The sequence below is a fragment of the Rissa tridactyla genome, chromosome 1 (assembly GCF_028500815.1).
Source record: "Rissa tridactyla isolate bRisTri1 chromosome 1, bRisTri1.patW.cur.20221130, whole genome shotgun sequence".
NCBI lineage: Eukaryota > Metazoa > Chordata > Aves > Charadriiformes > Laridae > Rissa > Rissa tridactyla.
Genome location: NC_071466.1, coordinates 156,231,943 through 156,245,497, shown reverse-complemented (window position 1 = coordinate 156,245,497; position 13,555 = coordinate 156,231,943). Strand labels below are relative to the sequence as shown.

Sequence of the window (13,555 nt, the reverse complement as noted above, 5' to 3'; positions counted from 1 at the left end):
CATCATCTCTGTGGAAAAAACCCTGAAACACTTGGTTCTTAAGAATTAAGTCTCTTGGGTTCAGTAGCGCTCACAGATGTATGGGTTTCTTTCAACTACCCAAATAAAACCTAGCTGTACAAAAATTGACTAGGATTTTAGTAAGCATCTCATTCCCCAGAAACACATACATTCCAGGACAGCAGCAAAGAATTACCTAACAACAGAGAGAGAAAAAACATGAAATATAGAATCCTTTTAGCAATCAGTTCTGGACCGAAGAGTTTGTTCCTAGACAACAGAATAAAAACAAGTTTTTCAAGCTAAATGTGTACACACTAATACCATTCCTTCCTCGAGCTCTCACAGTAATCCCTTTAGCCACACTTTATTCACACTTTCTCTAGAAGTAAAAGAAAACTGCAGAAGCCAGCTGGTCATTAAGAAAGAACAGACATATTTTTTGTTACTCTTATGGGCACTCCACTACACTTATGAAACTCCATACCTGTAGGAAGCCATAAAACCACAGCTACCAAGTATCTTGCAGAAATACAAAAATCAGTGCCAGCCTAAGGGACACTTGCTAGAAAGCTTAATGTATTCTGAAGTAAATCTGCAATGCACCTTGTATTGTCCACATGCAAGTCCAGTCCTTTCTCACAGGAAACAGCACCATTACTTGAGTCACACCGTTTCACTGTAGTTCCACGAAAAAGTAATGAATCCTTTACAGCCTATATAACCTTATCATTTTTTCCAAAAAAAGCCTCAAATAAATTTTTCAGTCTTATCTGGTAGCATAAGGCTAAGATTATTCTCTATCACAAGAGATTAGATTTGAGTCTCCCTTTAGTGCTGCTGACACAAGGAAGCTGATGCAGGCTAACGTGGACACAGGCAGCCAGAAGACTGGAAATATTCCAGATATACTGGAATATATCAACTTGTATCTGCCTGTTGTGGATAATTGTGCATTAATTTTGCAAGTAAGCACTCCCTTGCAATGTAATAAAGATGATGACCTATTTCAAGCCAGAGGCAAGTCAGATACAGTAGAAGCCTAAAATCCATCCTATTCAAGGAAGACTGTGGCTCCACAAATGCGAGGCTACAAGCCACAAAGTTATTTTCGCATCCTTTGCTGCTTGTCAAAATACACAGTGCCTGAGAAAGCACAAAGGAAACTATCTTTTATACTTTTTGCACCTGGCATCAGTACTCAAATTTTGCAGCACATCCCAACTCTAAGGTCTATGATTCACATTTGGTAGAAGACACCTGAGAGTTCAAATCTATTCTGTAAAGAAAAGAAAAAAGCCATTATTTGTCCAGGCACAGTATGTCCCGCATTTGGATTATCACACTTGCTGATGATGGAGAATACTCTGATAGAACCAACTAGTTAATTAAAAAGATCAGTAATTTAGCATTTGATTTGGAAACTGTTTTGTAAGGAAGACAAAATCATCAATACCTATCCAATACTACTCTAATCAGCCCCTTCAGGCTTCTTTCTTACAGAATCAATTCAATTGTTTGGTCCACTGAGCTAGGATCCGTTTTGTCAGAAAACGCTTTAGAAAGCTATTATACCTGAGGTCATTCTTAGCTGGACTAATGTCTTAACTAGCTTGAAAGCGAAGTGTTAGAGTGAAAGGGAGGCAAGAGGACATATGAATGGGGTTAATAACTCAGCACTGCACCTCAGCATTTGCACGTCAAGATGCAGAGTTTGTATTTTCCCAGTTTCTTTGGCTGAAAACCACTGTTACCTCTTCCTCACATTTTGATACCTTTTCCTAAGTTACTTTCCCCCCTTATCAACCTTGAATGGTGCTAGTCCTCTTCTTGCCTCTTACAAAGCTTGCTTTTCATTTTCTGCAGTCATCCGCTGGAACCTGCACATACAGTGGGATGAATAATCCTTTCCTTCTTCCTATACTTCAGGCTCTAGCTCCTTTACATCTCTCAGTGGAAGCTTCTCTCAACTTGCACATCCATTGTGTTAATTCTCGCATTTTTCCTACTCTCTGCTGGCTCTTCATGCTTACCACATTTTCAACAGTGCAGTTAAACTTTTTATTAAGCAACTATGAAAAAGAATAAAAGCTGGAAGACTTTATTGAACTGAAAACCAGCTTACGATGGGTTTCACTAAGAGTTTACACAAGTGACACAAACGTCAACACTGAAGCTGCCTTTCCTACTTTATCTTCACAAACTTTTTATTAATGTTGGTGAACCATTTTTATCACAGCTCCTATACAATGTCTGAAAAAATTTTAACAGTGTGTTTTCATTTTTGGCTAGCTAGACAGTTCAGAATGAGTCCAGTAAAATTTACAGTCACAGATTAGTACATAAGTTATGGACAACAATGTCTACAGAAGTTACTGCAGCAAAGAGAAAAATGATCCGGTATCTCTTTTTCCACACAAGACTACGAATGTATCTTTCCAGACTGATGAAGACAGGCCTTGGTGAAGATGTATAATAGTAGGTTCAAGAAGAAAAATTGTCAAGAAGAGGTACAACATTTTTTGTACCATTCTGCCTGATGACTAGGATCATAACTAGGTCAGCTAATACAGCAATGTGATCAGCAGGCATCTGCTGTAAGCACAGCAGTTAGTAAAATATTAAAAAGGCTTCAAGATGAAAACTATTTTCCATTTAACAGGTAACACTTTTTAGGAAGGAAAGGCCAATTCTTAACCGCTGTAACCAGCGACACAAGTTTTCAACTGTGTCTGTTGTGACACTGTTCCTGTTAAGCAAAAGAAAAACACCACCACAAAAAAACCAAAACACAACTAAAACTAAACACCGAACAACTCCCTCCCTACTCCAAAAAAAACTAGGAAACATCTGATCAAGTTAATGCTCAAGTACCAGAGTAACATTTTTGAGTAGTTAGCAGCAGAAACCATATTGAAAAAAGTCAGTGGCAGACTAACTCTGCGATTCTAAGAAAAACACATTCAATAAAAGACTTGCTTTCTTTACCAGAGGACTTACGGCACACAAAACCCTGGTATTACTAACACTTAGTTTTTACTTAATATTCTTGCATCTCTCATTTATTTGCAAACCATTAGTTGCAACGGAGCGTAATCTATGTCTTTTCCTTTGTTTAATTCTAAATACAAATTGAATTGCTCATCATTCAGCCCTACTCTTAAAGCAGAATAAATAGCCTTTCAGCCTATCGAGCTTTTGTCTCTTAAGTTGCCTCCTCTTTAAGAAAAGGAATTCAGACTTCAAAAGTTCCTTACTTCTTATAAGTGTTTAAAAATATGTTTTAGAATACAATGACAAATTGTAAAGGATAAAGCTCAATAAAGTCTACCCTTGTAACATAACGAAGCAGTTTCTCTGTGGGAACAGTCTTAGGCAGTGCTGCTTTGCAGCTTTCACCAACTTAGAAGGTAGGGGAAATTATGGTATTGTCCTTGGCTATTTACCTCTGCCCCCTTCTTTACTCTTTCTTCAGAACTTAAACCATTGGCTGAACCATTTCAGTATGCTAAACAAGCACAAAATTGTTCTCTTTGTCAAGGTTAGTTTTCTGCCAGTCTACTGTGCTGAAGCAGCTTGGCAGAGGACCCAGTGACCACCTGAGCTGGTGCAAAAAGTCACCTTTCCTCTCTATAGCCCACCGTTAGATGGATTCACGCTGCCATGAAGCAGCAGCCTTCCTGTTTAAGTTTCAATTCTCTTTCATTCTCCTACTTTTTCCATCACCTGCCATCTTTGCTGCTTGCTGCTAAGTAGAATTTGCCCCCCAGCACTATAAAAAGCAAAGTTACAAATGTTTTCTACCACAGGAGAACGGCAGAGCGTGAAAAATAAGAGGTGTCTGTATCCTTCATTTAAATCATTAACCACCAGTTGCACAGCTTTCTTTGATCTAACTAAATCTTTAATTCCACATTCCTCGAGGCTTTTGTGCTGCATTACTACTAGTCTCTTATTCTGAATTTGGTACTAATTCAGTAGTCATAAGGATCATGCACAGATCAAGTTCTTGTACAATTCATTGTATTTACATCTGTGAATTTAACAACTTCTCCCTAGACTGTCATGGGTTTAAAAAAAAAAAAAAGGGGAGGTGGGGAACCTATCCAGATTTCCTGAATTAAGAATGCAATTTTGCTTTAGAGAGGTAACTACCACAGACTCTCAACATGTTAAATCCATACAGTGGGGAAATTTAAAAAAATACTATCATGCATACACCAGACCATTTCTCCGCACACCTTAAGCTGAAGACAAGTCATATTTGTAATGGAAAGCAAGCAGCCAACCAGCTAATTACAATAATTGCCTATAAGAAGCAAATGCTAGTTGAGCAGAGCTCTCACAGAGCTTGGGTCACATTAATTAAAATGACAAAACAAATAAACTCAGTCTCGGCTGAACTACAGAACTTATTCTGCTCTCTCCTCGCCAGAGCACACAATTAATTAGACTATCCAGAAAAGATAATCAGCACCTATTTAAAAGTTCATGTTATCAATCCATAAAATAATTTGCTATACACTTTGCAATATTTCACCACTAAACTATTACTACACTGTGCATGTGTCTTCTACCAACTGGTTCGGAAAACGTAAGAGACAGATGGAATTGTTAGCCAAGTATAAATACATTTTGTTTGTTCAGAAATATCTGTGATACAATGAAGTACCTAAGGTATCCCATTTTTATGGCCAACAAACAGGTCTCAAAATCTGAAACAGAGCAAATGTACTTTTTTTTTTTTAATTGTATAACACAAGTAATTTGCTCCCAATCACAGAAAAAAGCCACAAATAGAAACTGCCACAGAAACCACATTCTCCTAAATGGCATTCTATGTTCTACTCAGCAGATCATGCTGCCTTAGTAACCCCAGTACCAACATGAAAAATGAAATAATTTAAAAGGCAGAATTGGCTTCTTGCCACCCATTGTAGAGTTAGAAGAGTTTTTTTTAAAAAAACAAAACGAAACCAAGATACAACAGCTACCATGGAAGGATGTTGAAAACGACCATCTAGTTTAGAAAACTGAAAAAAAAAAATGAAAAAAAAATGAAAAAGTTACATCAATTTAAAACGATGTACATAAGCTTAAAAATGTCACAGGAGATTTTTATTAGCAATTACAAATTGCAGTAAAATTATGAGAATGCTTAAAGAAATCCTTTCTGAAAGCTACGTCAGATGATGCTGAAGACTCACATTTAAATCTACATTACTTACCACTAACTAGGAGAATGTTTGAGCTATTAAGATTTAATGAATAAATTTACAAAACCAGTTCAAAGATTGAGGCACCAATATACAACCATCCAGTTTCAAGCACCTAAACACGACCAACTTCTTAAAGTCATAATGAGGCATTTTATTTCATGTTGATTTCATACTGGTTTTCAAACACCATTAGTGAATAACTAGTACTAGACAGATAGAAAAAACTATAGACGCACTACTCAGACTTCAGAAATGCCTACCCTCAAAACAATCCCTTCATCTGAAATAAAGAAAAAAAAAATCGATTAAAAGTTACCAAGTCTGTGCTTCAAGTGTCAGAAAATGTTTACTGAACACACTGTAACTGCATTTGAAAAGTATTTACTACGTATCAGTGCATTTAACTACAGCTTTACTAATGACTATACTGCTTAAGGGACCTCCCTACGTAACATGTATTATATTAGGGCTGGTATCCCCCTTCTTGTGGTAAAAAAAATAATATTCCTAGCCACTTAGTTACGCACCACATTTTTAAACAGTAAGTACATTTTGCCATTAACAACTTTACTTGCTTGCCTCCTAGAAGAAAGATTTTAAAGAAAGTTGGTAGCCTTTATGTAGAAATTGAATTGCCTCTCCATATTAAGTTTTGTGCAGGGACACTGGGAGAACCCACAAAAATGTCTCACTCAATGAGAACTTTAGAAAAATAAAAGCTTCCTTCAGTGCCCAAACACACACTCCTGTGATCTGAATTCAATATAGACAGCGTGGAGAATTCATATGATACCAAGCGCTCTACTCACCCTGCACAACAAGCTCCATTTTGATGAGAGCACTGGTTCTGTTTTCTCATCTTTAACATTCACGTTGTTTGGGGAGCGCCATGGTGGAATGATAGCTGGCAGCACCCCTTCCTGAAAACTCCTGCCTGAACTGACAGCACTGTCAGGCAATGGGAATGGGTAAAAATTAGACCTTTGCCCACTTCACCCTTTTTTGCTAGGGTCCACATGCATAAAATGTCATCAGAAACAGAATAAAGAAAGGCACTGTTGCCGCCACACAAATGCTAAAAAGGTGGAGTAACAAGCCAGACACCTGCAGCAAGGGGGTTAGACAGGAAAAAAAAAGAAGAAAAAGCATGTAATCGTGCATCAAGCAGTCTTGTTTAACTTTAGCACTGGCCACAGAAGAGGAAATCAGTTGTACAAATACGTATTTCATCATTTTGGAAAGAAGCTGTGTGCAGGAGGGAAGATTAAGAGCATTCCATTGTACGCCCAAAAAGCTCAAGAGCAACTGGAATAAAAAAAAGCTGAAGCAAAGAAGCACGTATATTGCATACTGGCTTCTGTATCCTGCACTAGCTATGAGAAAGTAGCTGTGTTCACACACACAGATGTGTGAACAGTTGAAAATTACGAAAACCCATCTCACACCTCAAAAACCTAAATACTGTACCCAGAACTCTCCCATTGTTGCAGCTGTTGGAAAACTATATTTACTGTACAAGAAGCTCAGAGAGGACCTTCACATCCCTGTCACACCAGCAAAACTATGGGATGTAATCATATTTGTGTGCAAGGTACACTCAGAAGCAATCCAGAGAGACCAAGACTGGTACAATCAAGCACGGGAAAAGCACAAGCCCATAAAGATCTAACATGCCAGGATCTAAACCTAAGGAAGCTAAGGAAGCCTCAGCTGAACAAAACTTCTCATTCAAATATTAAAAAAAAAAACCGAAGGGCAGTGTAGTTCCATGGGACAGAGATGATCTTAAAAAAAAAAAAAAAAAAAAAAAGAGGGGGGGAACCCACCATACTACCACTGCTCCCCCTAACCACATTCCTTTTGCCTCCTGCCTTGCAGAAGTTTTGGAGCTCACTGGGTGCCATGTTGAGGAGACTCAGTTCACTAACCTTGCAGAAAACTAACCCAGTAAAAGCGATGCGAATTTTCTTACGCATTATGGAGTTGAATCAACTTCGGAAAGGACCTACGTGATACTAAGTTGGCATAAGGAAGTTGATGTGGCTGAGTGGCCCAACGCAGGCACAGGCAACAGCAAGACCTACCCTCCGGGTAGCAGAGCACCATTTGATGGACGTCAGTGTAACTGCAGTGATAAGGAGCAGCATCAACCCTTAAGGACTACAGTTATGACAGAGCATTTCTACTATATCATACTTTACACAGCCCTTCAACCGAAACTTATTCAAACTGAAACGAAAACCTACATAAAACTTACACTTGGCCAAAAAGTGTCTCCAATAAAAACTCTTAAAGCTGAAGCAGCTTCTACGTACAACTGGATTGGAAGAGAATTAGCGATTTCATGAGCTTTTGAAACCTTTTGTTTCCCTTCGAAGGACAAATGAAATTATATGTTCTTCTAATTGAAATTCCCTCCAAAATATTTCATGCAGTCAAATTTCTATTGCAATAATAACTAATAAAACTGAACTACGGACTTGTTACAAAATAACAAAACAAAGCGAAATATTGGAGCCTCAAGGAAATCTGGGGTTTTTTTTAAGTTTTAAAAAATAGCTACCATCAAAAGATCTGCCCGTTAAAAAAAAAAAATCCAAAAAACCCACCAAAACAAATCTCACTTGGTCTACATTATTTTTAATCGCATGCAACAAAAGAATTGCCTTTCCTGGCTAAACCAGTGTCAAGAAGGTTATAACTAGAACAGCTTTAAAAATAAGAGGTCTTTGAGTTTAACAACTACAACAAAATACAAATGGGAATAGCATTAGTGGCTTAAGTAACAACATAAATTACCAAAAAACTCAGCACCAAACACTTCGTACCCAACCAGTTTGTGGATATTCACAGAGACAAGAACCAAGCCTCCCGAGACAAAAACTTGTCAGAAGAAGCTACTACTCTATTAAGCAAGTTTTGTGTAATCAAAAAAGCTACCACAGGACAGAGCTGTTAATTCTATTGTCTTTGGGGAAAAACATCATAAGCAGAAATTTCTTTAACATCCCCACTGAATTCAAGTATTTCAAGGTTGTGTTCTAATGTTTGAATTACCTTGCCACTAATAAATCGTAAAAAGTGTAAGGAAAAAAAGATGAGAAGTTATCAAAGTCACTGTCTTTTCTACACATCGATCAACTTTTCCCCTTCACTCCTGACATCAGTTCACATGTGGAGGCGACAGAATCTATTAATGGACATTTTATAGATAAAGTTAAGAAAGACTATTTTCATGCTTCGCTATACCTAGCCATAAAGAAAAAGGTCTAACAGTAATGTGAAGCCACCTCCTCTGCTACCATTTAAGCTCACTTCTTCTGGCAGTAACTGCCACAAGCCCAGAGAACAAGTTATTTGCATTCTTCTTTGCATCAGATTGGACAATTTCCATTTCTTTTTTAAACAACCTCAGGTTTGGGGGGTTTTTTCAGTCTTCCCTCAGAGCTCTAACCTTCTTGACTTTATTATTCTCTAGGCATTATTATTCTCTAGGCTCTTCTCAGCTAGACCATGTATTTCTTGAAGCTGTGACCCAAAGTCAGACATAGTATTTGGCTAAGGCTTTTCCTGTGCTGTGCAAAAGAATAGAACTATTTCACTTATCTTTTGAGATACACTCCTGCAGAATATTAGCTGTATATGAAGTATCTTGTAGCTAAAGTTTAACTTGTCCTCACAAGTAAATAGGATGTCATTCACGGACTATAAAGTTAGTTCAACACTGAACACAAATGCAGTGAAACATAACTAAGATTCAACATAAAACATATCCCCAAACTATAAATGAAAAAAAATGCTTATATCATTTCAACTTTCCAAATAAGCAGCACATTTCATTGTGAACTCCACAGAAAAATAGAAATTTAAAAGGAAAGTTATTCTAATTCTCAGCACGATAGGTTCCCTAAATCAACCACAAACAGAAGCAACACAAACAACCCCAGTTTTTCTTTGCGTACCTACATTGCTTTATGAGAACCCACCACTTACTTCATATTATAAGGTTAGAGGCATCTTTCCATTCCGTGTATTTTATTCTTCTTCTTAAATATGTTTTATAAGATTAAGGTTTCTAAATATATAACTAATATTCATGCAGGATAAATTCCAGCATTGCCGCCTAGAAAATGGTCAACCACCCAACAGCTCAGGCCTGCACTTCACAACCTTTAAAGTCTTTTTTTCATCTTCCAAAGAGCAGTTCAGGGCACAAAGCTCCGAGTACAGAAAATCCCATTTGAATTATTTAATATTGGTGTAAATAATCTCTAGCAACAAGAACAGAGCCTTTCCTCCCAGCTGTCACACACTCCTTACTATATCAACAACCCTGTAATACTCTGAAAACCTTCCATCCAAACAATCTCTTGTCCCGAGAATTCATCCTGGGGTAGAAGCCAGCCTACATGTCTCCGGATGCCAGCACTCATCCCAGGCCTCCCAACACCAGCAACTGAAGGGTGAGCAGAAGAGGAAAATTTCTGCTAAATTCATTTGCCGCTACCCTTTTCAAATCCTTATGCCTCCAAGTACCTATTTCCTAAACATACTATATGAGTGCATGTGCAACTCCTCTTGCTAATCTTGAATTGTAATATGGGGGAAAAAAAGCTTTAGCTTATGTAATGACTTCATTATCAGAAGAAGCTTTTTCATATCAACAGTTCAGCTACTGAAGCAACTTCTGAAGAACTAAATTCATTATTTGATTAAAAACTGGCCATGAGTTGAATGATATGGCTTAAATTTGTTTTTCAAAACCCCAATCCTTGAATTTGTAAGTGGCATTGACGTAGTTTTAACCAGCACAGCAGCACTCGATTACGATCTTGATAAAGAATACCTCCTTTACCAGACGGCTCCAACTTACAAGTTTGTGTAAGGCTACTTCAAGGTCTGTCAGAGATTCTTATTGGTCAATCCTCTTTTAAAACCAGAAACTCCAGTATAGAACCGAACGCTTTCCTTCCCAAAAAAATTATAGGGAACTAAAACCTTTCCAGGTATCTCCTCAAAATAAGTGAGGTTATGCTCCTTAATAGGCTTCCACAGCAACTTTACTCTTAAAGCTTAGATTTACATTGTCCTGAAGGAACGAAACAGAACACTAGAACGTGTACTTACATTAAAGCCACGAGCCACTTAGAAGCACATCAGTATTTTTCTGACTTTGACTTTGCATTACACTTTAGGTTGGCTTGTTTTTGTATTAGGGATAGTTTCCATTTTAACTGTATCAGCAATTTTTTGGTCTTGAACTTTATTAAAACTACAGGTTTAGATGAAGTAATAGGTGCACTTATATAGTAAACAAAAAGTAATTAGAACTAGCTAACTAAAGAACAAAACCACATCAGAAACCAAAGATTCTAGCACCAGCTCCGCCTTAGACCTGTGTGTTTCAGTATTTCCAACGTATAAAACATTTCCTTTTAAATAATACAAGAATACCCCTACACACTTCCTAACCGTAAATATATGCATGCATACTTGTGACTTACCAGCCTCTCTAGTTGGCAGGTGTTTCAGACACCAGACTGCTTCTCTCCCTCTCTCTCATAGAGGGACATAAGATATTCAGAGGAGCAGGGAAAAGCTACACTATATAACTTAGCATTTGGAGTCAAATCTAATGACTGACACAGGCTAAAGCATTTTTGAAGTTCAAGTGACTTACAGCAGTTTCACAAACATCTCCCTTGGTACAAAAACCGATTTTTAAAAAAGTATTGGTTCCTGACAGTGCTTTCCCCGCTCCTCTGTCTTGCACTGTAGTTCAATTATCCAACTCAACTGTACTGGTATTACTGTTCCTAGGGACACAATATAAACCACTTATTGAAATGATTCCACAGAGATCTGGAGGTTTTTATGGCAGAAGTAACTGAGAAATTCAGTTCCGTGTCCAGTTGTGCTAGCACAATCAGGATGATAAAAGTCAGCGAGAAACTTTTTAACTTCATTTTGCTGCTGAAAGAAAGCATTTGTCAAACCCCACTCTTTAGGTATTTAGGTTTCTCAACCAGTTGAGTTTCTCCTTACTCAGGAAAGTTAAGACCAGACTTGCATTACTCAAAGCATTTAATCACGCTGCTGGTTAGGTGTTAAATACATGCATACTGCTGAGTTTTGCCTCCTTCAGCAAGTAAGCCAGTAGCTTCTTAAGACGAGGGAATCAATCTCATCTCTTACTAGCACCAATAGGGGAAAACACCTTCCCTATTTCTCCTTTCCAGACACCTACCCGGCCCGAGCTCCAGTACTTGTCAAACTTTTCAACTCATTAATTCTGCTGTAATCTACTAAGCTACTGAAGAATAAAATGGATAAAAAGATAGCCTTTTTTTGGTGAGTTGGGAGTCAAACTGGACCCCTCTGTGAGCTGACGATCCAAGCCAGCTCCTTTTCCCTGCTGGAGGCTCTCCCCCCAGAGCAGCAAAGAGCCATGACCTGGTGGGCTTGGCACCTCATGGGGCTACAAGCCTCCGCTCACAGTTGAGAGGTCCTGTACCAGTTACACAGGCACACTCGGGAAAGCTGAACTGAAATCATCTTCATCAACTAACGCTCGGCACAAGAAGGCAGAGCTTCTGGCATCTGTATTTACCTCCAGAACAGACTTGATGCATGGCATCTGGCAATTCCTCCTGACTTCAATGCCTACAGTACTCCAGCCAACAACAAGATACCTCGTGTTGGCACGGCACGTTTTATTCCACCTTCTGCAAACCCTTCAGAAGCGCTGGCAACTTACGCTTTAACTCTAGCAAAACAGGTAGTACCGCTCGCTCTCCGTGGGATTGGGAAGTTAAGTAATATGCCCCAAAACACAGGAAGTGTGTAAGAGAGACGCAGACCCCGAGGCCCGACGCCCCCCGCGCCCGCACAGTGCCCCGGTCCTTCACGCCTCCTCAGACCCCTCCTGCAGGCACGGCGAGCCAGGCCCACACCCACACAAGGAACCGTACCCCAACCCTGGTTTTAAAATGTATTTCAAGTGTTTCAAAACCACCGGGGGCGGGAAACCCGATTATAAAACCACGGCGCGGCTGACAGCCGGGGCACGCCGGTGGGCTCGCCTGAAACCAGACCCCGACCCGACACCCCCCCCCCGCGGCCGGGGGAAGCCCCGGCCCCCCGCGGGCGCAGCCGCCTCAGGGCGGCGCGGCCCGCCCCCGGCAGAGAGCGGGCCCGGGCGCCGGGGAATGCGCGGCGGCAGCGAGGCCGCGGCCCGGCGCGGAGCCTCCCCGCCCCGGCGCTGCATCACCGGCGGCGGATGGAGCCGGCGGCGCCCCCGGCCGCCGGAGGTGGGGGGAAGGAGGCCGGGGCCTCCCCGCAGCGGGGATCCCCGCCGCCGGCCCCGCGCCGCCGCCCCGTCCGGGCCCGCCGGCGGCCCCCGGGTGCGGGCCAGGGGGAGGGGGCGGGATGGGCGTCGGGTGGCCGCCGCTGCCGCAGCCGTTGCGTGTGGCCTCACCTCCTCCGGGATGGCTGGGTCGCCGCTGCCCGCCGCGTAGCAGGCGCTGAGGGCGGGGGGCGGCGGCTCGGGCTCCATGTCCCCGTTGAAGAGCGAGGCCCCCTCCGCGCTGCTGCCGCTGCTCAGCGCCGCCATCTTGGATCGAAGCGCCGGGGCGAGGGCGGGGGAGGGGGGAGCCGCGTCCCCGCCGCCGGGACGCCCCCAGCCGCGACCCGTAGTGGGAGGGGGGAGGGGAAGGGGGGGCGAGCGCAGATGCCGGCCAGCTCCCAGCGGCCCGCGCCACCGGCACGTCACGCCCGGCCCGTGACGTCACCCAGAATCGCCGCACGCCGCTCACTGCGCATGAGTCGCCCCGACGTCACCGGGGAAACACCCTGGCGTCACGGCGCGACCACCCCGGTCGCCCTGGGAACTCGAAGGTGGGGCTTGGGCCACGCCCCCTCGCCGCGGCCACGCCCCCACCGCCGACGCAGCGCCCCCTAGCGGCGCGGAAGCGCAGCGGGCGGAGCAAGGCCCTGCTCCCCGCGGGGCGCGTCCCGGCTCGTTGGGAGCTGTCAGGGCGGGCGGGCCCGGGGCTGGCGGCGGCGGAGGGGGGAGGTCGAACACGGAGCGGAGTGGGCTCTGCGGAGGGGTCCCAGCACTGGCCGCGCCGCGGGTCCTGCCGTGCGGCAGCCGCGGTGACAGCACGGGGAGCCCCGTGAAGTGCGGGTGGAACGAAGCCGGGGCTGCGGGCTGAAGGGCCGGCGGGGTTCAGATCAGGAGCTAATGGGGTCTTTGATCGCTGGCCTGCTGGAAGGCAGCTCCGCAGAGAGGGACCTGGGAGTCCTGGTGGACAAGTTGACCATGAGCCATTAATGGG

At 42.5% G+C, this 13,555-nt stretch overlaps 1 protein-coding gene across 4 annotated transcripts in view; it reads right to left on the bottom strand.

The window, feature by feature from the left end:
• The window catches only part of BRAF (B-Raf proto-oncogene, serine/threonine kinase), an 80,673-nt gene extending 67,608 nt beyond the window's left edge, over positions 1–13,065 (bottom strand). Inside the window, exon 1 of one of the 4 annotated variants that reach the window (XM_054189154.1) lies at positions 12,697–13,065. In XM_054189154.1, the coding sequence (XP_054045129.1) occupies positions 12,697–12,831 (135 nt within the window). In that variant the 5' untranslated portion in view covers positions 12,832–13,065. The remainder of the gene's footprint in view (positions 1–12,696) is intronic. The other 3 variants (XM_054189151.1, XM_054189152.1, XM_054189153.1) reach the window with 3 other exon arrangements.
• Between the last annotated feature and the right edge of the window lie 490 nt (positions 13,066–13,555).